Genomic DNA, 25,186 nt, shown 5'->3' on the forward strand with positions numbered 1-25,186 from the left:
CGATGGAACGATGATGACGGCATCGGGCAAGATCTCGTCCCAGCTGGGTGAGCAACGGGGGCCATTCCGGGATGTGGTATTGCTATATACCATATAGTAAGTGTGTGTGTGCGTGTGTTGGCTCGGGAAATTGTATTGGTTTGCTCTCTGTCTGGCGAACAGGTTTTCCCGCCCGGCTTTAGTGGTGTGCGTACCGCTGGTGGTTACGGCAAAGGACGAACAGTTATCAATGGTGTACACAGGTGGCGATGGTGGCCTGTACCGTCTGTGCAGAGAGATGATGCGTTGAAAACCGGCCAGACAACGTACCGAGCACCCACACAGACTCTCTCACACGGACACACAACGTCATAGTAGTAGGCTCTGCCTCTCCTTCAGGAGAGGGCTTTTCGCGCGTTTTGTTGTTAGTTTGCGTGTGCTGTTCCACTTCTTCATTCACAAGCCATTTTCTACAACGACTCCTCGCTAGGTGTGTGTGTAAGGAGTATGCGAGTAGGTGCCAGGTGCTACTACACAACTACTACGTCCGGTTTGGCGGGTGGTAAGTGCACAAAACGTCGCATGCCAATGTTTTGTCGGTCTCGGTGCGGCTTGGCTCGGGTTGGCTGCCGCTCCGGACACAGACTCCGGTAGGAATGGGATGGAATGGAACGGTGGCGAGACACGCTTTACCGTAAAATCAACGACCATGGGGAAGGTCAACGAGACTCACAGGCAGAATCTCTCTCCCTCCCCAGGGCGAGCCTTCGCGGAGCGTGGTTTTGGGGTGTGCGGTGGAGGTATTGGCTGGGCGAAATTCGGTCATTGCCCTTTCGACGGTGCGCCATGTGTGTGTGTGTGTGTGTGTGCGTTGTCTGGTGTTCTGGCGGCGGAGTCTGGACGATTGATGGTGTGCTCGCTGGAAGTACTTGAACCACCTCATCCGCCCGCAACAGTCTACTGCTTGGGGAGGGTGTCGGCTGGCGTGTTTTAGTTGGGTTTGCCGTTTTCAGGAACTCCAGGCTTGGGCCCGTTTTGGGGGTGGGCGGAAACGGAGAGGACGGTTGCTTTTTGCCGGAAATCCCTTAGAATAGCAAACGGCACTTCGCTAGCTCGCGCGCGCCACCATCCCGGGACCAGTGTGCGGAGAATTGTAAAGCGAGATTTACTCCCAGGGAAATATCGAGGACCGGCGGTGGCTGCTGCAGCCTTCGGCGCAGGGGAGCGAGCTTTTCGGTTTTTGCTTTCAGAGGGCAGAGCACAGAGGACGTCCGGGAACGGGAATCGGGCACCAACCGAGGGGGGGGAGTGTTTAATATGTATATATTTAATAAACGGTTGATAATATGGTGATGGGTTCTGCGTCGGGGATGTATGTTGGGCCCGCATTGTCGACCGGGAGCGACCGGGCGGCCAGGTTGAGTTGTGCCAGGGAGATGGGTTGGTGTTGTGGTTGCCTTTGTCGGATGCATGGAGCCTGATGCATGATGCTGTTCCGACAAAAGCGGAACGTGTGTACCTATGCAACTCCTGTGTTCCTCGGTTGCATTGTGTGGGAGAAGTGACGAGACACACACTCACACGGAAGCACACACACGCACACAGACTTCAAAACAAATGGGTTTTTGCGTAGCGAAGAATCGCCGGAACCTACGGAACGGAAACGCACATCGCCCATGATGATCTGTTGAGTGGAGTCGTGTGTGTGTGTGCGGACTGATTTTCATCGAAGGGAGGATGGCGGGTGTGTCGTCTGGTCTAGAGAAGGATGACGCGGCGGCACGACGGCTGGAAGCTGGAGGAATGTGATTTGGGAAACGCGCGCTACGCGTCTCTTTGTTCTACGCGGGAAAACACGCCACGGGGAAAAGGACTGCAGCCAGACTGCTCCCGGGGAAGCTTGGCTGGCTGGCGGGCCCGCACACACACACGCATACAAATAGGAAACGGGATAATAAAATTTGATGTCGCACCGATTCCGTTAGGGGGGTGCCAAGCGGAGGATGTGGCACTGATGGACCGTTGTGTGTGAGTTTATGTTTCCGCGTCTCGTTTGCTCGCGGTACTTTAGTTATAAAATATTCTTTTTAATTCCCGTCCCATTTCAGTCCCCCTTTTCCCGCTGCCCCGGTGTGTGGGGTGTGACGGGATGTCCTTCGATTGTCTGGGTCTGCGATAGTCTCGCTCTCTCTCTCTCTCTCTCTCTCTCTCTCTCTCTCTCTCTCTCTCTCTCTCGCCCGCTCACTTTAGTGAATAATTTGATGGGAATGTCAACTTGGCAGTTGGAATATTTGCAGTTTTAGCACGCGTGTTTTGCAAGAGCAAGCTGATTTGGGGGAAAATGTTGATTATATGTCTATTTAATTTTTCTTAATTATACTTTCCCACAAATTGCAACACGCTTGTTGCTACATCGTTAGAAGATTAACACTCATTGGCTTGGACGCAACTATTCTAACTCCAGGGTTCGACAAAGTCCGGCCTTCGGGTCGAAAGCGGCCAAACATAATTACCAAAACATTTTATTGAGATGGAAAGCATTAGAATAAACGCAATCGAACGTTAAGATATTAATTTCATTGTAAATGATCTTGGTATTGATGCTTTGCCACGGTTTTGACCCATAAGTTGCATTATTTCTTCAGCTTGCCAAAGTTGTTGATATTTTTATGATTATAGATTCTTTGGATACTCTTAAGGCCTCTTTCACCTCTAAATCTGGTCTAAATGGGTGCAGTGATTAGTTGCTTGTGGTTCAACATCACTTTTAAAAGGAAACTGAGATATGTTGGTGCTTTATACAAATGTTGCGGTAAATTATAGGATTAGCGCGAAATTATTCAGAGATTGTGTAGGTTCTAGTAAGTTATAATTGTAATAACTGTAACTGGCTAGATGTGTCCTAAAAACCTTGCAAATTTCTGTTTATTGAAGTTTTGTTTTCATATGGCTGTAAATTTATGACATTGGTTGAGAAAAATACTGGGTTATAATGAAACCAGCATTGGTGGGACCCTTCACGAATCTAGTAAGCTTTTTTGGAGTTTGACAGTCATGTCCGTACTGTCAGGAGACTAAAATCATGTAAACACTCCTTACAAAACTATATTATTTTAGCCTCAAAGCTAGAACTAGATTCGAGTACCTGCTCGAAAAAATGGCAAAACATGGTGATGTTTTCATTTATCCCAAGGTGCATTAAAGAAATCAGGTGGTGGAATCTAGAATCAAAGTGTATGTGGACCAGGTGGCCTCATCGCATATTTTTTTTATAACCAAATTTTTCTATACCCCCCTCCAGCCCTTCCCGATTTTAATACCGGATCCCCCAGTATTGTTATGTCAAGTTGTGAAATGTAAAATTGCTCTAAAGCACTTCACCTCCTAATATCCATACACCTTAGTACGAGTGAAATACATACTAAATACATACACCTTGGGATAAACCCACCTGTATACAAAACGCAACTTGATAGCTGCTCGAAAACTGCTATAAAATGCAAACAGCTGATAGGCTGAAATTTCAGCCTACGATCTACAAACGGAAAGCGGCCCATTGACTGTCAGGTCATGAAAAATAATATGTGATAAATCAATATCCAAACTCTAGTTTGCACGCCGGCAATTTTTATTTTTGTAGAATATGATAGTTTAGTAACATGGGAAAATGGGGGCGGTCCCGTAATACAGTCGTCAACTCCTACGACTTAATAACATGCCGGTCATGGGTATTGGTTCAAGCCTAATATGTACCGTAGCAAGGACTAACTAACCTCCTATCCGGCTGCGTAGTACTGGATAAGTCTCGAAATCCTGTATAGGTCGACATGGCCGTGTAGCACGTTACGCCAAGTAGGAAAATTATTTAGTAAATTCCGAATTTACGTTGATGTATATAACAATTTTGAGAACTCTTCTTACGTGATAAATACCTCATATGTGATCAATGAGGAAAACAAATTAATTATGTTTAAGTCCCGTACACAACTTAATAAGGAAAATTTTAAATTTGAAAATACCCGCTGTAGTCTGAAAACATTGTTACTACAAAATGGACGATTGTTGTTTGAAAACTGCACTTCAGGGTTCCGCCGAATTTATAGAACTCCGTCCGTTGCTTGAAAAGTTTGCCGACCCCTGTCCTAACTGCAAGCCCGAGTGGCACGCACAAAAAAAGGATCGAGATACCGCTGTTTCGGTACTACCGTTTGGCGTATAGTTGGCGCAGCAGTTTTGAACGGTGTTTAGTGATGGTTTGAGCTTGAGATACGGTATTTTGGCGTGCGGTGCGAATTTCGTCAACGGTGGCGTGATGAGCCGCCGCCTGCAGTAAAGCGTATCTGGAAGCGTAGCGTTGTTGCTTTGTTCTCCGTGCATCCACTTCGATGCCGCAGCTGATCGTGTGCTGCGGCGTGTCCACAGTAGCTGAAATCATTTTGACTAGTTGTCTAATGTACATTTGCTAATGGCAGCGCACCACAGCGCACCACCGTGTACGCTTTTCGGTGTGTTGGTCAGTGCCATCCATTGGACACAGTTTAATCAGTGCAACTTCCCGTGGCGGAGAGTCAATAAAGGGAGAAGGTCTATCTGGGTAGACGCCTCATCGACGCCTTCAAGAAAAGCGACTTCACACCTACTTCATGACCTCTCACTGACCAGCAGGAGTGTTTTGTGTAGGTGTGTGTGTGTGTAGGTGTGACATTTGGAGTACCCTTTTACTTTAGATGTAATTTATTGCATCCTTTTTTTTACTTTTCTATGGGTAGATATGCACCCACCAGAGCGATCGTAAATTATCGACCATACGTTGCAAACGGGATGACCCCGGTCGCGGCCATTCTCTCACTGTACTAAGGGCAGTAGTGCTCGAAAATATACGGTACATTATTCCATTTCCCCTCTTCTGCCTGCACAACAGTGCAATAGGAAGGTTATGTCGATCGAGCGTAATAATAAAACAGCTTCACCAACGCAGATTTATGGCACTCAATTTGTCGTTTAGTCAGGGCATCTCTCTCTCTCTCTCCTCTCTCTCTCTCTCTCTCTCTCTCCCTCTCTCTCTCTCTCTCTCTCTCTCTCTCTCCCTCTCTCTCTCTCTCTCTCTCTCTTGTCAGCTACCTACTCATGTGGTCAATCGGCCAGAAGGCTAATGGATAATTTCACGCGGTTGTTGCTTAATGTAGTTCCGAAAAAAGCAAGGAAAAACAAACAACAACGAAATGCACACAAAAAATTGCGCATTACTTCATCGCACTCTGCTGCACACGACGCATCGGTAGAGCGCAGTGCGCGCGTGCGACGTTGAACATTCTTGCACAACGGTGCGCGCCGCCCATAGCCGGAACGATGATCATCCACAGTGTCTGACCGCGCTGTCACCAAGGCAGTGAAATGCGTTTAAGTCTCCTCTGTCTGGGCAGCTCCAAAGTAAAACTCCTTCGCAGTAAAAGAGGCAAATAAATTTTCAGCTCATAATTAACCTGACAACTCTCGCCACACCACCCCCGTGTGCGTTGCGTTTTGTACGCGTGGTAGTAGGTGCATTTGGTGTGGAAGAAACGGATAGGAAGTCACATGGACATAAAAGGTGAACTTGGGTCGCTGCTGCCGGCATTGGCCGAAACTACAGTCGGCTTCAAGCAAAGAAAAAAAAGGAAAACGCGGGTCTGTGTTTGTTCACAATCTTGGAAAGGTACGATTTAGCAGCAGCACCAACAGCAGCATGTAATCAGCTTTTGAGATTGTTTGCTTAGCTCATATTTCATTCATGCAATCGGGCATGCTTTTCAGCGAGACAGCTTGGTTGAATTGAATAAAAATTATCGTCATCTGGATGAAGCGAATGGAGCCGGGGATAGGCTCCGGGGGTGGTTTACAGCACCAACAAAGGAAGAGAAGGTGTGTGTGTGTGTGTTTTGTTAATGTGAAACGGTATATTTTTATTCGATCCTGCGGGATACTACACTGAGCTGTTAGATACGGTGGCTACAACCTACAGTCGGAAAGATGGTTTTTCACTAACTAGGCAGGATAGATTGTAACGTTACTCCATTTTCATCCATAGGGAAAATGTTAGTATAAATGTTATACTTATCGTTTTTTGTGGAGGAGAAACTATAGAATATTATGCAGTTAAGAAACATATTGACACTGTTATCGCGTTTTGACAACAAAATAAAAAATTAAATAAATTCCCTTAACTAGCACAATTATTGTTATACAGGGTGTCGAATCTAAAGTGTTTATGTGTCGGGATTGAATACTGAAGTGTCTGTGCCAGTAAAAGACCTCTAAAAACTATTTTTACGATATGAGTTAATCATACGTGTAGAATCATGATTTATGTTCCAATAATGAATAGAATCTAGAAATAGACGTTCTTTGCAGTTATTTTAGTTTTATGGACATGTTTAGTTCTAAAGCTTACAATTACTCGGAACGCGTAAACAGATGCAGTGGCAATTTCTGATACAAAGATACAAAGATTCAAATCGTGCCTCATTCTAAAAACTCGTTCAGGTGCATATATTTTAAGTTGTGGTAATATATTAGACGCATCAATTTAATTGCTCAATTGCAAGGAGTACTGAATAATGATCATGTAAATAGAATTCATCATTTTATATAAAATTATTTTACCACGCAATAATTTTATGGACATTGATTTTCGATAGGTTTGGACCACGAGCACTTCTGCCTAAAAGCGATTAAACGATAAGAAAATTCTAATCAACAAAACCACAATTGATCAGTTATGATTTTTCTAAAAGTGTAACTTTGTCAAAAGTTTGTTATTTATAAGTTCGAACAAATTGAAAAATAAATCTTTGTTGTATGGAACTTCATTTAACTGTGAATCCTTGATGTGAAGATGATTTTGTGTTGGTAAGCTCCTTTTTAAAACTCGGACAACTTTCTAAGGGGCAGATATAAAAAAAAATACACACACTTTAATGCCTAATCTCCTTATTGTGTTCGTAATGTGAAAGTGATGAATGGGATTCATCTTTTATGTTCATCGTATTTTTCAAAATTGCTCCTTCCTTTCAAGAATTTTGTGTATTTTTCCGCCTCTATAATGTTTTGCGTATTCATGTGTTATGGTCGGTTTCTTGAGTCAAGACAATTTCTAATAAACTCAATATACATATACAACCATTTATTAGCTTTCTAGGGAAATAAATAAGCTTAACGATACTTATTGAACCATGATCTAGCGAAGCATTGTGCTTTTTCGGGTTTCAATTCTACTTAACCATCCGGCTTCATATTGCAGATAGGAATCAAACCACGTCTAGGTTCTACAAGCGCTCCAGCGCCTCTACCATTACACTTAGCGGACTATCCTAATAATTATATACAATAGTAACAGTGCAGTAAATTTTATAAAACGAAGGTAATTCATCGTTACTTCCCAGCGAATGAAGCGATCTAGCCAGAGCAAATAGCAGTACAGTAGCTTCCCAGATGGTGGTGATAGCTGTAACTGACAGTATCTACTAACTGTGAGGTAAACCTGAACGGTTGAACGGCATAATTTAGACCGATCTCACCTTCACAACGACCGTTTGCCCACGGGTCGTCATCGTCAAATTCAAGGTTACCTGTCGCTTTAAGCATTGCTCTCCACCGCGATCAGCTTTCTGAATGAATTTTGCAACATTTTCGGTTGCGCTGTGTCCGAAGGCTTTTGGTTAATACATGTAGGAGGAAGTGGAATGGAATGACTTCTTTTTTTTTTGCTTGTTAGTAGGATGCTCTAACGTTTTTTGGCCGATTCATTCATAAAATATGTTGAGACGAAAAAAAAACTCACACACACACACACAGAAACAAAAACAAGACTAACTAAATCGCGCGCTCTAGTTCGTTCGTACCGTTTCGCACTCAGCTGGTTTTCTTAATGTGCGCAAGAAGCTAGTACCCATTGAAGAAACACAAAAAACGGCGCGATATTCATCTATTCTACGGTTGTTCGATCGTGAAAAGTTTGCTCAAGACAAGATAGAGGCAACAGGCGACGCCTGTTTCGTTCCCAGCCTAGGCTGTGCTAGGCCCGATGCGCTAGGTTCCATTCGATCACTCGGGAACGGACCTAGCCCGGACGGCTATCAAACGCTTCGGCCACCGTTGATCGTTCAAGACCGACCTGCCCAATGTGCTCCAAATGAAATGTACATAAATTAGCACATATTTTGTCTGGTTAATAGGTAAACTCTTTTTCGCCGTTCTAGTGGTCATTATTTCATAATATCGGTTCCCTGCCTCTGCTGCCTTACGCTTTCCGCGGCTACCTTATGTTTTGCCGTTGGGAACGGATCGACCGAACTGACCGTCCAATGTTTGTTGTTGTCGTTTGAGGAGGTCAGTGTGCGCTTGCTGGAAGCACCTCTCTTTCTCCTCCACTCGGCAAATGGTTTCTAGCAACCTGTTCGTGATCACGGGCCGCTTATCTATTACCCGTGTGCCCATGTCAAACTAAGGTCGTGCAATGAAAAACCACAGCAACTCGAGTGAAGAGTAAGGCGCCACGATGGGAGGGCGTCAAAGCGAAGAGCACGGGGAGCAGAAACAACGCTAAAGAAGATATCGCCCGGATATTACCCGACTTAATGTTCCGTAGCGCTAGAGACGATTCTGAAGCGTAAAATTTAAGCAAAAGCCATAGAGCTAAGCTAAACTTTCTTGGAAGCTTCCTGCTTCGATCGTGCTAATGATTAAGGCGGCGGTGAGCAAAATGTGCGCCACGGGCTTAAGCATTGACCCTGGGATGGATATGGATAGGGATATGGACTGGGAACAGTGATTGGAACGGTATTGGTTTTTGGAGGCTCACATCGCATACATTTTTTAAAGGTAGGAAAGGGTTGAAAAATGAAGGCAAAATGTATGGTTTTCAAGCATTGGGTGTACAAGTACACATCTTGTGCCTTAATCAGATTGTTGGCGCCTGCAACGGGTTCGATTGGAGCACGGGTCCCGTTGTTGAAAATACATTAAGCATTAATGATTCCCTCCTACGCCATGCGGTATGATGGTACGGTCTGGTAGCATTGTTGTTACAGTAAGCGATGAAAGCATTGTTGATTCATAATCAATGCGTTGGAAAACCATAAACAGCCAATAAAGGGTTCAAAGTCCTGCGATGTGTTAACGAAGTAGTTAATTATAATGACTCAATTAGTCTTCTAGGAACACGTGCCCAACTAAGAATAGATTTGTGTTTTAGTAACACATTGAAAAATTATTATCATCAAATAAATAACCAATCACAGTGAATGTAATCGCGCTCGGTCGCACTTTATTCTTTCTAATAACAATAAATCCTTAGGATATTTGATCATTCTGATCATTCGAACTTCTAAACTATTCATCAGAAAATACGACTACAAAAACTGTATTTGCCTTAAACACAATGTATGTAAACAAATAACTTCTCAAACAAATGATTTTTGAGCTTTCGTTTCGGCGAATGATCACTGTGCATTGCCATTAGTTGAACATAAACCGTAAATATTCATTCCGTTGTAATCTTTTAATTCGGATAAAACATTCAATTTTGGTAATTTTTTTTATGTTTGTTCTGGTGTAGTTTGATAAAATACATCGATAAAAATAAATAAAATAAAATAAAATTTATATTTTAGTTCATTGTCCAAAAATGTTGTTATGAAAGTCCCAAACTATCCTAAATAGTGACTAAAATATATTGAAAATTAATATCAAAGTTCATAGTATATGCCATACAATATGAACGCGATACAACAAATATAGGGAACATACTTCCATAACGTTAACAATAAAGTAGTTTCGGAAATTTGTTGTTTATAAATTTGTTGTTGCTAAGTTTCTTGTGCTATGAGCCACTGTTTTTCGAGTTGTTTTTATACATTGTTTTATTTACTATTTTGTCCGTCAGTTTAACCGACCCTCGGCTTGACTCGGCTTCAGTTTGCTCTTACAACGGCACCGATTGTGCACGCTCTATTACTCTCTGTTAGTTTAGTACGAAACCTTTCGAAAAAAACGGACAGCGAAAGCGAGGTTTTACAGCATGGTAAAAAATGGTAATTTTTTTTTGGTTTTAACACCATCACACTTTACACACTCCTCCGCCATGGACGAGCGGCGTGTTCGTCCGTTTGACCCGGGGGAGATGGCAATTGACCCTATCCCCAGTTATGATTATCATTATCACCACCAGGGTGCCACCACCGTGCCGGTCTGTCTCGGTCCGGCTGTCCGAAGGGAAGATGATTGGGGAAACTTCTTGGCAGTGGCACGTCGTCGGAGTGGTTACCTCGCTGTGGAGTTTAGATTGCATGGATACAGCACGCTATATTAGGAAAAGCTGATGCCAGTACTACACCATCACGAACGAACTTTCTTGGGTACGCTTGTCCAAACGCGTCCGTTTGTTTGACCATCTTCGTCGCGCTGTGTTCTCGCATGCAACAGCGGTATTGCCAGTGGAAAGGAGCAACAGAATTGTGAAAATTTATGCTTCCTCCCCCCTGTGTCTGTCTGGCAATGGTCACGCGCTGGCCAAAGTCAGGGAGCACCGGTCAGTGCATGCAGCCGTGCGCAGGTTTTTTTTCAGTAATTTGAAACACCCAACAGTTGAGCAAGCTTTATGGGATGCAATTAACAAAATATATTGAATCAGATATATTAGCGACAATAAAAGGCAAGCACTGGAAACGGGCATATTGGGTAAAAGGGGAAAAAGGGGAGGTTAAGAGTTTCATCTTTTTAATTTTTTTGGCTCTTGCTTTGGAAGGTGTTGTGTGCTTTTAACATTTTTTTGTCTTTAAGCTTAGTTCTTCTTTACTCTGTGCGTCTAGGAGGCGCCTCTTAGACCCCGAGCGAATGATGAGTAACCACACTGCTCCATTCCACCCCATCCCATATCCCGATGATCGCCACCATCTCATCGACCCCATTCCACTTTCGGGTCACGGCTCATGGGGCCAGGGATGGAGATGGGAGTCAGATAAGATTGCAAGCAGTGTACGTTTCGGCAGCCAAGGCAAGACGGTAGCATGTAAATAAGAGGCGCGCTTCTGGCGATGGTTAAGCTCAGCGACATTAAGCACCGTCGTGTAATGTGGCAGACACACGGCAGTCGTTCTGTCCTGGGCACGAAAAATGACAAAAACGGTTAACCCAAAAGTCAGTTTGCCATTGTGTGGTGGTGGTGATGGTGGTATGGCAACCGAGCGCGAACCATCATCACCGATGGCGCAACGTGTACCATAATTTAATGCAAATTGAAGGGTCGCGCTGTTGTCGCTGCAAGCTACCGGTAGCAGAACCCCTCCTGACCGGTGGCAGAAGAAGGCATGCAGTCCGGCTTCCAACAGGAAGTGTAATGGAAACGGAAAGATAAAAAAAATGAGCGTTTTGCGAGGAAATATATGTGATGGTACCAGACACCGACAGAAGCGCTCTGAGCAGTCGCGCAAATCGTTGGAGTGTCTCCTTTTATTTTTGAAACAAAAAGTGAAGTCGTCGGCAGGGTAAGGGTGTGTATTGGTTATGTTTAGGCTTTTTTTTTTGCTAATTATAACAGCTAGTTTATTTGTTTACACTCTTGTTTGTCAGATCACTATCACATCGACCAATGATGATGATGATGATGATGATGATGAGGATAATAATGCTTAGTGTGTTGCTTTGGCGACCGGGGGAAAATGATACGAAGCTTCATTATTTTCTTTACTATTTCGGTGTGTTTACACTTTTTTTTGCTGTTCGTAGTTTTCGCATTAATTTGGCAGTTTTATGATTTAAACATACAGTTAAGGGGTTGGTACGCGAGCGAGCACGATTTAATAAAATGTATGTGTGTTGTGTATATATTTTTCATGCTAAAAGCACATTTAACACGTGTTTTGGTATCGTTAATGAACCATTATTCATGGGGCTATCTCTTGTTCGATCATCAGATGTGTACAGATAAGCATATGTGATGCTTTCGATGGGGGTAAAATAGAAAGTCTGGTAAGGGGGGACGGCAGCTACCCAAGCATCGCATATGATGGTTGCTATCCCAGCGTAGGATACCTCAGAAGCATCGCAAAATGATTGTTATGGTGATATTACTTAATCATTACGCATCAACAAATTTGGTACATAGACGTACATTATTTGGAGAAACAGTGCTGGGTATTTAAAATCGTACACTTCCAATTCGGCCGCACTTTCTATTATGAACACTTATTTCATTTGCTCCGCATTATTTATTAGTTTATTAATTAAGAACAAGAATTGATTCTATTATTTTTTATTATGTTATAACGTGTAGTTGGGCAAACCATTGTCTAAATTGTGTCGTCTGTTCTAAGCTGGCTTGTTTTCATTTAATTAAATCTAGCAATGAAGTCATCTACCTAGGAATGGTGCCCAGCCATGTCTATTTGACTGTTAATGAATAGGAAATTTATGATTAAATAGATGCTCTTTTTCTTGTTTTCGCTGATAAGATAAATATATAAATTTTATTTTGAATATAACTTTGTTATCAAGATGTAAAATTTAATACTCCTGAGATGCATCATTGGAGAAAATGCAATGACGATAAAATGTATGCTAAAATGTTTTGTATATTTTGAGAAGATTGTCTTTAGATTATTTACACTATCGTTGAGCTCAACAATATTGTTTAGTAAGCAATTCGAGTTTATCATAGTTGATTAAGGATTAATGAATTAAAATTCTGAGCTTGAGCTCGTACTTGGAGCTTACAAATATAATTTCTTTAGAATAGACAAAATTTTAATGAATCTCTTTGGTATGTATGAACATCGCACATCACATCGCCGTCATTTGTCTGGTTTGAACGGATTCCTATACGAATATATGGCACCTATCTTAACAGTTTCAAATGTGACTATATAAAAAATGTTTGCTTTCATACTAAAGACCGGTGTAAAGGACAATTTATGTCCCACATTTTGTCGTGTAAGCTTCAGTAGCGTATTATATTTTCGATGTATTCATGTAAGTTTATTGATCTCCCCGGTCATAGGATATAAATCGGCCCGAAAAAAAAATCAAATATATGTACGGCTTCAAGGTATTAAGTCACAATGAAGAACAGTTGTATTCTTGTTTGTAATGTAATTACATTCGGTAGAAGTGTCTCCTTCCTGCCTACATATCGTTACATTATCACAAAGTTTCTACACAGCCCTTAATGGATATGGATATGATGGTTTTATCGTGAAGGGCTCTCAGCTCAAGATGCTGCATTTCCTATTTCTATGGCTCGACAGTATGGATAACTTGCACCAGTGCATAGTGCCCCGCCGTATACATCGTATGCTGGTACGCCAGGATATGGTACCGAAGCGACAAAAAAATGGCTTGTCTTTTCGCAAAGCGCAAAGCACATTAATGAATGCATACTTACACTAGAAGTTGTTTCGGTTAACACCCCATGAGGGGTGCTACAGTTTGAAGTGTCCTTTTTCGGCGCCGTTTCTCTTCAAACGCGTTTAATTATGCAAGAAAGCTGATTTTTGTCCCAGAGAGGGTTGCAAATGGTTCGTAAGACAGTAGTGTTTGTTCGTAATTGTTTGGAAATAAAGCTTTATCATGCTTTAAGGGTTCATTTTTATACTCACCTTACGCGACACAGTTGTAATTCTTTATATAAGCTAAAAACTTCTCCATTGTTATTTTTGGCTCAAATCAAACTAAAGATACTTAACTGGTATCAAAATTACTTCGACGTTAATTAAACTAATCAATTGTTTTGTTATCATCTATTCGTTCCAGGAGAAAAACTCGTTCCTCAACTACAACGTGTCGTGTATCCTTACGCTACCGCCGTACCAGCGTAAGGGCTATGGACGGTTGCTGATCGACTTCAGTAAGTATTGCTTCTTATTTCCGTCCGAGTGGGGAATGGAGGTTGGTCAACGACCCTACGGAGACACGCTACTAGTCAAGGGGTTCCGTGCATTTTTATTCCTTCTTCAATGCAAACTTCCAAACATGTTGTCTTGTGTGTGTGGAGCGGAGGGTGGTATTGTGAGGAAGTTAGCAGATTGACTGGTGGTGTGGTTTAAATCAGGTAATTTACATACTTTTACCATTTGCAATTCGGACACTTCGTTTTGCCTGGTGGCGACGGTTAGCAGGGCGCGGAACGTCCTGTGCGGTGCAGCCAGGGCGTGCTTTGCAAAACCATACTGTCCTGCCGTTTGGTCGGTGACCGACCGACCGACCGTCATTGCTGTACTTTTCGATCATTTGGGGTCGATAAGCGGTTATACCGGTCCGAAATGTGGATTGAACCCTTTGATCTGGCCTTACATGGAACACCGGTGGGGGTTATTCGTTGGTTAACAAAGGGAATGGTGTGTGCGTACAAAAATAGTCCTTATTTTTGGCAAATTTACCACTCAACAGGGGTGAAAACTTTCGGTAAGGTAATGGGACGATTCCATCAACCGTGCCCGGTAATATTTTCGGCATTTGCTACGCGTAAGACTTGCCTGCAAGGATCTGTCGGTTCAGCTGACTGACCACTTGATTTGCCAACGCTTGCGGAAGGGTTACTATGCAAATCGTATGCGATGGATCGGAATTAATGACGACGCTGTGGATTTAATTTATAGTGCCTTCCATTATTTTCGCTCCTTTTTTTAAGAAGAATAATCATAGCTATTACTCCGATATTATCGTATTATCGTCATGATGTGGGGCTCCACCGGCGTCGTCCTGAATGTTGCCCGGAGTCTTGAGGTAGGTTTGTTGGTTGATACACTACTCGCGTATGCTATGTTTGTTTGGCACTGTGTCCTATATCCGTCGTGGCAACAGATGGAGCTCATAGGGTAGTTTTCAGGCGATATAGTAGCACCTTTCCCTACGGTGCGTCCACGAAACCTTCCCCACAGAAACACCCGATCGCGTACGCTCTGCCGTGTTTGCGAGTTGAATGACCTCAAAAATAATTCGCAATAAGGGGTTGGAAACGTACATATTATACACATGTAATATTGCTTATCAAAAGTAAAATATCACGCAAATGGAAATATGGGTACGCCAAAACACCGGTGGGGGAGTTGGGAACGATTGGTACGGGTTTCCTGGTAGGTTTTGCAAAAGGGGAATCTAGGGGGGATTGTTTTATTGGTATTTGGTATCTATGTGTGTGAGGGTGTGTTGATTTTGTTCGTTGCAAAAAGGGATTGTTGTTAGTAGTTATCCACACGTAAACTGGGCGAGTTTAATTAGGTCCTGTGAGTCATCTCTCCCTAAAAAAAATGCGGTACCTGATATTCCTTACCATAGGGCACAGACGTTTTGGTTTGCTGGTGAAAACATGAAATATGTTTAGTACATTTTCAATTCGGCTATGCGATTTTGAACAAGGTACAATTTTTCAAACTAAAAATTTGTCAAAAAATCTATTAAATATTGATCGATTGCAAAGAAACAATTGGAAACGATTCCCGCTTATTTAATCATCTCTTGTTCTAGTCCAATGATTTTGTAAGAATGACTATTGTCAATGACATTTTGTTAAGATAGATGATTGATATAGATGATCCTAGCCTATAATGGAGAAGGGCTCAATTATCTTAATGATATTTCTTATGACTTGACTTGAGCATAAGTCTCTTTACTACGGTCCACAAGCCAAATGTGGATGATTAGTATTTCGTTGTTAAAACGAAATTTAAATGATTACCCATTATTTAAAATTAACGTCAAAATTACTCTTAAAATAATTATTTGCGAAGAAGTTCGGCACGCGAAGTGAAAAGTAGTGTTGGGTTTCAAGAATTTTTCGTTGAGATACATTCATATGAATCTTCAGGGATGAGTGATTTGAATCTCTAAAGATTCACAAATCTTCAAAGATTAATAAATCTTCAAAGATTCACGAATCTGTAAATGTCCATGAATCTCCAAGGATTCATGAATCTCGAAAAATTCACGAATTGTCAAAGATTGTTGAATCTATAAAATTCATCAATCTATTGAAATTCATACATCTCCAGGAATTTATGACTCTTTAGAGATGTATGATTTTCAAAAAAAAAATTAATTTCGTAAATCCGACCTTAAACATGCCCGTTGGGAGTTCAAGCCTCACATGTACCATCTCCCCGTAGCAAAACAAACTATCCGGCTGCGTCGTGTTGCCAAGAAGCCTCGAAAGCCTGTATAGGCTCGCGGCTCGCATGACCATGTAGGTTGTTACGCCAAGAAGAAGAAAAAATCTTTCGAGATTCATGAATCTTTTGATGGTAATGAATATTTTTAATCGAGATTCAGATTCATTGAATCATTCCAAAGATTCACTCAGATTCATTAATCTTAATCAGATTTACCCAACACTAGTGAAAAGTTACGTCGTCAACTCGTACGACGTAACAACATGCCCGTCATGGGTTCAAGTCCCGAATAGACCGTGCCCCCATACATAGGACTGACTATCCTGCTATGGTAACCATAAGTCACTGAAAGCCAAGCTCACTTCACTAGTGGGTACAGGCAGGCCTTGACCGATAGCGGTTGTTGTGCCAAAAAAGAAGTGAAAAGTTCAATGATCCTAGGACTAGGGCAACATTTTGTGGCTCTTTTGTCTGACTGCATAACAAAAAATATGGGCTGTTAAACAGTTAGCATAGCAATTACGAACAAGCCCTTTTAAAAGCTGCCTCTGAATGTTTATTTATCATTTTTTAAAGCGGTGCCTTCAAATCCACCCATTTTCATCGGCTAAACGTTTTTGTCTACAACTTATATTGTTTATGTTTTTAATTTGAATTTAAATGTTTGTGTAAATATTTTTTAAATTTCACGATCATATTTCATCCTACGAATAATAATTCACGTCTACGCAACAAAAAAATAGTACTTTTGACAGTAGTTTATGAAGCACAATTGGCAGTATCAATTGGAGTTAATAAATAACTATGTAAAACCTCCCAACAAAACCCTGCAATAATGTTGGAATGTAATTTAAATTCTTTGCAATCGCTAAAAGCTCCACCTAGAGCTTTTTTCCCTCGTTTTCTAACATTCAAACACAACAAAGCACACAAACTGGGCTCTCTGTAGCAGCAAAGGGTTGGAGAAAATTGCAAATAATTAAGGTTTTTGCAAGAATAGTTTATTGACCCAGAGTGGATGGGGATGAGGGCGAAAGAGAAGCATAAAATGATAGTAAGAATAGCTTCATTCAGTTCAAATTTACGCTTCCCAGAAAAGCTCATTGCTTTTCTTCCGTTGTGCTTGTGTGTCTGCGTGTGTTTTGCCTTTATAAAGTCATGGCAATGGCAATTCGCTTCCATCCAATTATGCTTGGAAGCTGTTTAGCTCTCCCGTGTCCATGCCATACAATCAATTGGGAATGGAAGGGAAAGCTGCTGCTCCCGAAGGCCGGCGGAGAGGTTTAAAGATATCTGCCGTTAGCCGCTGTGCTGTGGAGAAAGGAAGAGATTGCGTTAGCGCGAGCGAATTTCGCCAATCGTTCGTGGAGAAGAAGAAGAAGAAGAAGAAGGTGGAGAAGCGGGATGGAGGTTTGCGATTTTAAATCTATCGCGAAACCAATCCACCATTCCAGCCCGAAGTCCATTGACCTGCTGCGTGTACGAGTATGTCTGCATCTGAATGTTCATTTTCTGCTTGACAGCAGGTAGATCCAAAGCGGGAAAAGGAAAGCGGAGGAACAGGGAATCGAAGGGAAAGGAACGCAATCAACTGAGTTACCTTCGCTTCCTGTTTCCTGCGGTTCAATTTCTAAAAGCAAAGATCCAAAAAAGATCTGTGTGCAGCAGCAGCAGGGGCGGTATGGCGGACGGCGGGGGGTGGAGATGAGCCAACAGAGGCAAGGGCACTCTGTATAGCTGTGGGAATGTGCGTCCGTTGGAGGTAATGGAAGCTGGTTCTTACGCTAGTTTACGTTTGCATGCACCTGATTGCGTGCAGTACCGGGGGGCAACCGCGGGACCGATGATAATGGACCGATCGGTAGCGCTGCGGTTTCGAGACGCTTTTCTTAAAGAGCATAAAGTTCTGACGTTTAAAGGCCTGGCTCACTGCTGCGCTTGGTCATCTACGGGGCAGACCGTAGGGCAGGTATTGTACGCCCGTACGCCGTAGAGCCAACAGCAACACACGCAATATGTAATACGTTTGGCGGTGGTGCCGTGTTCGGCGGGTTAGGATAATTGTAAACTCATTCAATCGAGACTGGGTGTGTAGCTAAGTAGGGTATGGGCCTTGTGTCTGCTAACGCAAACGCAACAATTGCAAGGTGGGCGCTTACATTTGTGCTGATTGCTTCCAATAGCGCTCTCGGCAGATGAGTTGATGGATGTGCAGTTGCAGCGCTCATCTTCAACATTTAACGATTTTCTTGCATGCCATCAATATTTCAGATCAGTTTCTTTCGAACGTGATGCAGAAATTGTTAACTCATCGGAATGAGGCGGTGCGCATTAACTATTCAATGGCGACGTCGGATGATGACTGTCTGAGGTTCTTAATTTATTTATAGCCATACTGTTACGATTGCAGGTATGGCATGATTTTGTGCCTTTTTATTTGGGGGGTTTTCCACTTTTCACGATTCGTTATATCACCGAGTTGTGGTGCAAATGGCATCCAATGTACAATGATTTTTTATACGCGTGTCGCTAATATCAAAACAGAGCCCTAAAGACGTCTTAATTGCATCGTACCGGCCGCCGCAGAGACTATTTATCAGTCTGAATGTCTGACTGGCTGATTGCCGATTTGTCTGTCTAATGTTTTCTCCTGAGACGTTGGCGTTTGCGTGTCTCTGTGTGCCGTTTGCCATTCCCCGTCGATGTGATTGTACGCTGTATCAATGTGTGTGCGCGACATTCAGTTCGATAACCGCGAAATGGACGTATGTAAACAGAACCATAAACCGAGCATTTGCACCGTTCGCTCTTCCCCGACCAAAGACAAACAGCACATCCCCACACTCCCGTGCAGAAGAGGGACAGTAAAGGAATGCCGGTCAATGACGTGTGCGCGAGGGCACGATCCAAAAAAAAAAACGACACCGTCCATTCTCTTGGCGACTGTCACTGGTGTCGTCTCATTTATGATGCATAAAAAAACGTTCCTCCCTTGAGAGCTGTGCTGTTGTCTCACAAGAAGTCGGGATGTGGGGTATCGGGATGGATGGGTATTAGGAAATGAATCGTATCGATGTTATTCACCTGGCGCTACTCCGTCCGAGGCAGCAGAGGTGGGGGGCACGTTTTAGAATCTGCGTTTCTCTCTTGCTGAAGAAAGTTAAGCTCGGGGTTGAAGAAAGTCATTGCAAGTCAGCAACTGTGTCGAGAACTTCCTTGACAGGGTGGGCCAAAGAATGGGGAACCGGGCAGACAACCGTCAGCAGCATGCGCACACGGTGTAAATTGAATTAAATCCTGCCCTACCCTAAGTGTGGTGGGGTTTGGGATTCGTGCTCGAAAGGGATCGATGACCACGCCAAACCGAACTGGTATTGGTTTCGACGGTTGTGGTGTGAGTAGGTCATGAACCGGTAACGGCGTCGGTAATGTGATAATTGAGTTTGTTTATTGGTAATTTAGCTGATTTCCTTCGTCATTTTCAATTTCCCATGGGAACAGTTCTAATCGAGCATTATGCATTGGTTGGTGGCAGTCGATATTTGACGGTCTCATTACGAAGCGAGCCAATCGCGAACAATTATCATTAAAGGCCTCTGCATCATTGGGGGGTTTCAATTATAGTTTTAAACTTGACTCTTGGTGGTTTAAATGCATCTATCAATTGATATTATGTATTCAGCAGAATATGAATCTCTAAAGGACACGAAAGAATTCAAGAAAGCACATAAAAAAATTCACCATCGTTATCGCAAGATTATTTAAAAAATTAATCTTGAAATATTTTTCAGTTATTTGTGTATTTCTTTGTAATTTCATCTACTTGTGAAGGAACATCTTGCTGTTTTGTTGATAACTATTTATTTTCATGTCATTTTTCATCACTTTGTACCCTCTCTTTGCCTATCCATGTCAAGCCATTCTGTCTTGTTAGAGGTATTTCATCGACCAAACCTCTCAAAACCGTTTGTTTGCATCGAAGAAGAAGAGCTACTTCATCGAAGCAAATCAACATTCCATTCGTGTCGTTTACAGCGTATCAGTACATAATTACGCGGAAAATTGTATCATCATCGGATTGCGAATGGAATGCACGAGGAGCGCACAATCCGGCGAGTAATTTGCCCTAATATAGGTCAGCGTATGCAGTGTGTTGCCTCTGTCTACTTGCCATCGCTGCTTGCAGCGTAAAAATGCAGGTTGAATTAATTTTATCTCATTCTTGACACAACTTCGTTCTAATGATCGCCGATCGCGTCATCCTGGGAGCAATCGTTGCCTGCGGTACTCGGGATCGTCGGCGCAGCACACGGCAGATTGGCGATAATAATGTTAATTTACTCCACTGCTACATTTATCCTCATCCACGCTAAACACACATCCAAACATCATTCCCTTGGTGGCTTGATGAGCTGCCACACGAGTGGGAAGATCACAGGACACAAGCCCGGGCTGCATGCTGAAGGGCGTACTTGGTAGACGACGACAACGCTGCGTAACGCGTCTTAGCCATCCAACCATTAAACGGAGAAGCGAAAAACCGATGCAAAACTCGGCACCAAACGAGGCGAAAAATGTGTAAATTAAATAGTTAATAAAAGGCAAACCGGCTGCAGCAAATCGAATGCGCAAGGACATTTGTCGTATGGCCGCGTGCGTAAGCGCACAGCCACTATCACCCCGTCAGTCGGATGCAACCCGGACACCCGGAGCGAATGATAAATTACTTTCGTTGACATAATTCCTGCTTGGAAAAATGTGTCACTCAAAGCATTGCCATCGGTGAGCGGGTAGCGTTTAAAACGGAATAACACAAAGCATTTTATGAGCCTCCTATCCTACTCCCGCGTGTTTCGCCTGTGCAAGAAGTGCAGGAGCGAGTGCATAAATGCTGCATACACAACCGCTCACCACCGGGGAGAGGGTGCACGGAAATGATGCTGAACAAACGGAAATAATTACACTCTCATCATCATTCGTTCGTTCGTTCGTACGTTCGTACGTTCGTTCGTACGTTGGTACGTACGTACGTTTGTTCGTTGGGGATAATTTTGCCCGGTTCACCATCATGCATCACTATCATCATTGCGTCATTATCTTAACGCTCTTCAGCAGTCAAGTCGTCCACCTGTTTCGGGGCACGGGCATCTTCCTCTGCTCGCCAATGCACACCAAGTGTGTGTTTGTGTTGTATGTCACTCGGTTGGTTTGGCTGCTTAGGAGTTAGTTAGGGCATATATTGTACTTTATTGTGTAGGTTTTTCTTCTCTCCGTTCTTTGTCCATCTCCTGTTGGGTGCAAATAGTAACACCACGAGCAAAACAATGCCATACTTACGAACCGGAATGAGCGGTTATGGTGTTGGTGTAGTTGGTGCATTATGATCGTATACTGTTTAACGTGAATGCACTGGGTAGGTTTTTTCTTGCTGCACCCGAGCTCACTAGTAGAACTAATTCCGGCGATATCTGTACAGGGTTAATGCCTCTCGGTTAAGGGAGGCTCATTTACTGCTGGTTAGTTTGTAAGTAAAGTAATGGTTATTGTTAAGCTACAGCAGATAATAGGCAATTCATTTTACATTGTTCGATGCTTTGTTTGAGAGGTGGCAATATATTCATCACACGGCCATTGCATACATATCGGTTGTAATCAATGTTGACAATAGTGTTTCCCACACTTATGGGAACACTGTGATTTATGAAGAATAGTTAATCTCACAGAGAAGATTGTTCTATTTATTCTAAATTCGTTGATAAGAACAGATGAAGTTTGTGGAAAATGTGGCTAACTTTTTCAGTAGATATCTCATTGATATCTCATATTTCAATCGGAACGTTTTCAATCCGTTTTCTTTCAGCTTACCTTTTCCAAAGAGTTGAATGATGTTGGCATTTTCATCAGCATTTTTTTTACAACTTGTTATTGTAATGTAGATCCTGCAGGGCCGGATGTGATTGCCTGGACTAGGGAGGTCATTACACCAACAAAAAGTAAACAAAGTATCATGAAAAAGTAGTGTTTTTAATTAGTTAACACGTAAAGCCTAGCGGTCATACCCTGTAAATGAATATTTAAAGATGTTATATTTTTCCTTTTTCGTTTAATTTCTTTTATTTGTAAATTGCTCGTGAGTTCCAAAATCCGTTTGAGTATGTGTCGCGTACAAAAATACAGAAAAATGGTTTTTGAAATTATAAAACCTCAATTCAACGTTCCGGAAACAAGTTGCCGGATGGTACGTTGGCAGATGCGCTGGCTGCTGTACAGGTGGGGCTGGGTACGATCCTCATCCGAATTTGGATCTGCCATTGGTGTACTGTACGTGAAAGCCTATGTAAATCATAACAACGACATTACTGATTTAAATCTCTAATGTAAACAAGAAAAGACCTGTTTAACTATTTAGGACATTCAATTATAAACCCTGTTCTTATGTTATCAAATTTGTAAAACAAATGGCACAGTAAGTTTGGAGAATGTGTTTTTACCACCACAAACCACGAAACACGTGATCCTAAAAAATATTCCTACAGTAACACTCGTTCTAAACACATTGACCCTAGGTATTTAGCCTTGAAAAAAAAACCATTATCTTTAAATAAAACTTACATAAACAGTTGTGTGCCTGTGTGTGTTTGGGAAACTCCTGTCACGAACGATAATTTATGATCATCGGCTCAGCCTTGTGTGTGTTCTTTTTGTTTCGCCTGGATTTCACTTATTCTCCACTTTCTATCGCCTCAAACGTGTGAAAGATGAATGCCTTTCGCGTTTGTTGTGCGCTAATCGATGGACTCCGCTCGTTTCAGACAATGTAATAATTTTCTCAACAAGTGACTTCACGATTGTAACCATGCTTTCGTACAACAAACGGTTGCAAAACGAGCTCGCCCAACAAAATGCTCTCCCCCCGTTGTCGAATACTTGCAAAACGGTACTAATTGTAAGCTTCCGCGAATGCACCGCGAAACAACGGCTATTGACGAAGACGACCGTCAGCTTTCGGAACGGATGGAAAAATGATGATTGATGATACGGGAAATGAAGGGAGTGAGACTTACCTTATCGCATGCCTGTCTCTAAATCGCACACACTCACACATCCTGCCAAGGACGCAGGAAGAGGAAACCGCAATTCACGCCGTTAATCAGTCGGCATCCACACACGGTTTTGTACACACTCTGGTGACTTTTGCGGTGCGGGGGGAGCAGATTGATACAGCCAACAACTTCTTCGCTGTGCCCGACGGTCATGCTGGAACCTATCCCTACAATGGAATTCTGTGAAAGGTCTGGGATGTGGTCACCACCGTACCTTGGGGAGGAGGCACGGGAGTAATGTAGTTAAAATGAAGCTGCACCGCTGGCTGTTCTTGCAAGGGCAAGAAGCATAAAGGCATCGTTAATGAAGGTTGATTGCATGTGCATAAATTCTTGTCCACTCGCTTGAAACACACCAGTGTACGCGTCCGCGAGGCGAAACGCGCTAATGACATCGTTAGCTTAATCTGTTTATTTAAAAGTGATTAATAATGTTGCATAGCAACTTCGCGCTCTGGTTAGTGTGGGACGCAGATTACATCGAATAGCGTATAGTTATATCGAATAGCAATGATGGTACATAGGACTGGTAAACGTTTGTTTTGATGCCACTGCCCAAGTGACATTTGTTCTAAATGTTTAACCATAATCTGCCAGAATGGTTCTTGAAATACCAAAAATTTTGGATTTGTACATGATAAAACGTGTTGAAACCGTCAAAATTTTGTGTGTGCGCGTGTATGACCCTCTTCTATTGGATGATGATGGCGTCCAATTAGTTTTATATTTATTTGCTGTAATATTTGGCAAAAAAGACACATTACGTGCGGCTGTATTTTGTTAACATTTGGTTTTTTTTGGTATAAAATAATCGAAGAACCAGTGCTAAGGAATGAAAACGTATCTTCTTAAAGAACAGAGAAGAAAGTAACGAAAAAGCCACTGAACAGTAAATTTTAAAGGGCTTGTGCTAAAAGTTAGAACAAGTTACACGAGATAAAATTGCAGTTCGGTCCATTCGGGGCTTGAACCCATTGACCCATGGACACAACAAACAGAGCTGATGAAATTGGAGTGGGGTGATGAAAGGAAGAGGGTTGGGGTAATGGGTGTGGGTAAAGAATGATTTTTCAATAAATTACACAACAAACGACATTATAGAGTGATTGAGACAACAAATACATTTGATGATTATGCAAAAGTAAACGGGATCGTTTCAAAACGTGATGCGGTGGCCTGAAGGGTTGTTCAGCGGACATGTATGGTGGCAGTCAATGTGTTAAGGGAAGTTAAAGGTGCCAGTTTAAGGGAAATAGTTCGAATCTCCAAATTTTGAGCTCGAAAATGTCAATTGGGTGAATTAATTTTCCTTCTACTGATCTTACGTGTAGTACAGACAAAAATGTACTAAAATCAAAACTGAATGCTTCAAGCGATAATTTAGCGTGATCAATACAAAACCGTTCGGAAATTTATGCACAGCATGATGGGCGATAATAATACCACAAAATCGATAACAAGCTTCAATGTGACTTAAAAAGAACACAAATTAGAGAGCTAGCGAATGCCATTGATTGGTTCTGCTTGGGACGACGATCATTATCTTCGACTGTCACCCATTATTGTAAATATGAATGGATATCATTCGGATGTGTAATGGCAGTTGTTTATTGCCCTCCAAATTTGGAACACAAATTAACATCACATATAGTGGTCGTAAAAAATATGCAATCCCCGAAAGATATGAACCATGATGGGGTTAATGAACTTCTAAAAGGTTTCTCCACGCGGAGGTGAAAACCAAAACTCCGCGCAACAGCAAGAAACGCAGTGGTACTTTAACATTCGCATTCTTTCTCCTTCAAGGTGCTGAATTACAGCCACCTGAGCGAGCATACATCGACGGTAGCCAAATTGATTTAGTGCGGTATTCGGCTGCGGTTTCGAGCGGGGTGTGAAACTATGGGACTGTTTGTGTGTGTGTGTGTTATAGCAAAAGTTTGCAAACTCTCGTTTGCTTTTCGC

General features: G+C 42.4%; 1 protein-coding gene across 1 annotated transcript in view; it reads left to right on the forward strand.

Moving 5' to 3' along the window:
- LOC121596866 (histone acetyltransferase KAT7) overlaps positions 1-25,186 on the forward strand; it is a 61,620-nt gene that overhangs the window by 8,400 nt on the left and 28,034 nt on the right. Inside the window, exon 5 of the mRNA XM_041922202.1 lies at positions 13,765-13,858. Within this exon, the coding sequence (XP_041778136.1) occupies positions 13,765-13,858 (94 nt within the window). The remainder of the gene's footprint in view (positions 1-13,764; positions 13,859-25,186) is intronic.

Source organism: Anopheles merus, chromosome 3R, assembly GCF_017562075.2.
Source record: "Anopheles merus strain MAF chromosome 3R, AmerM5.1, whole genome shotgun sequence".
Taxonomy (NCBI): Eukaryota; Metazoa; Arthropoda; class Insecta; order Diptera; family Culicidae; genus Anopheles; species Anopheles merus.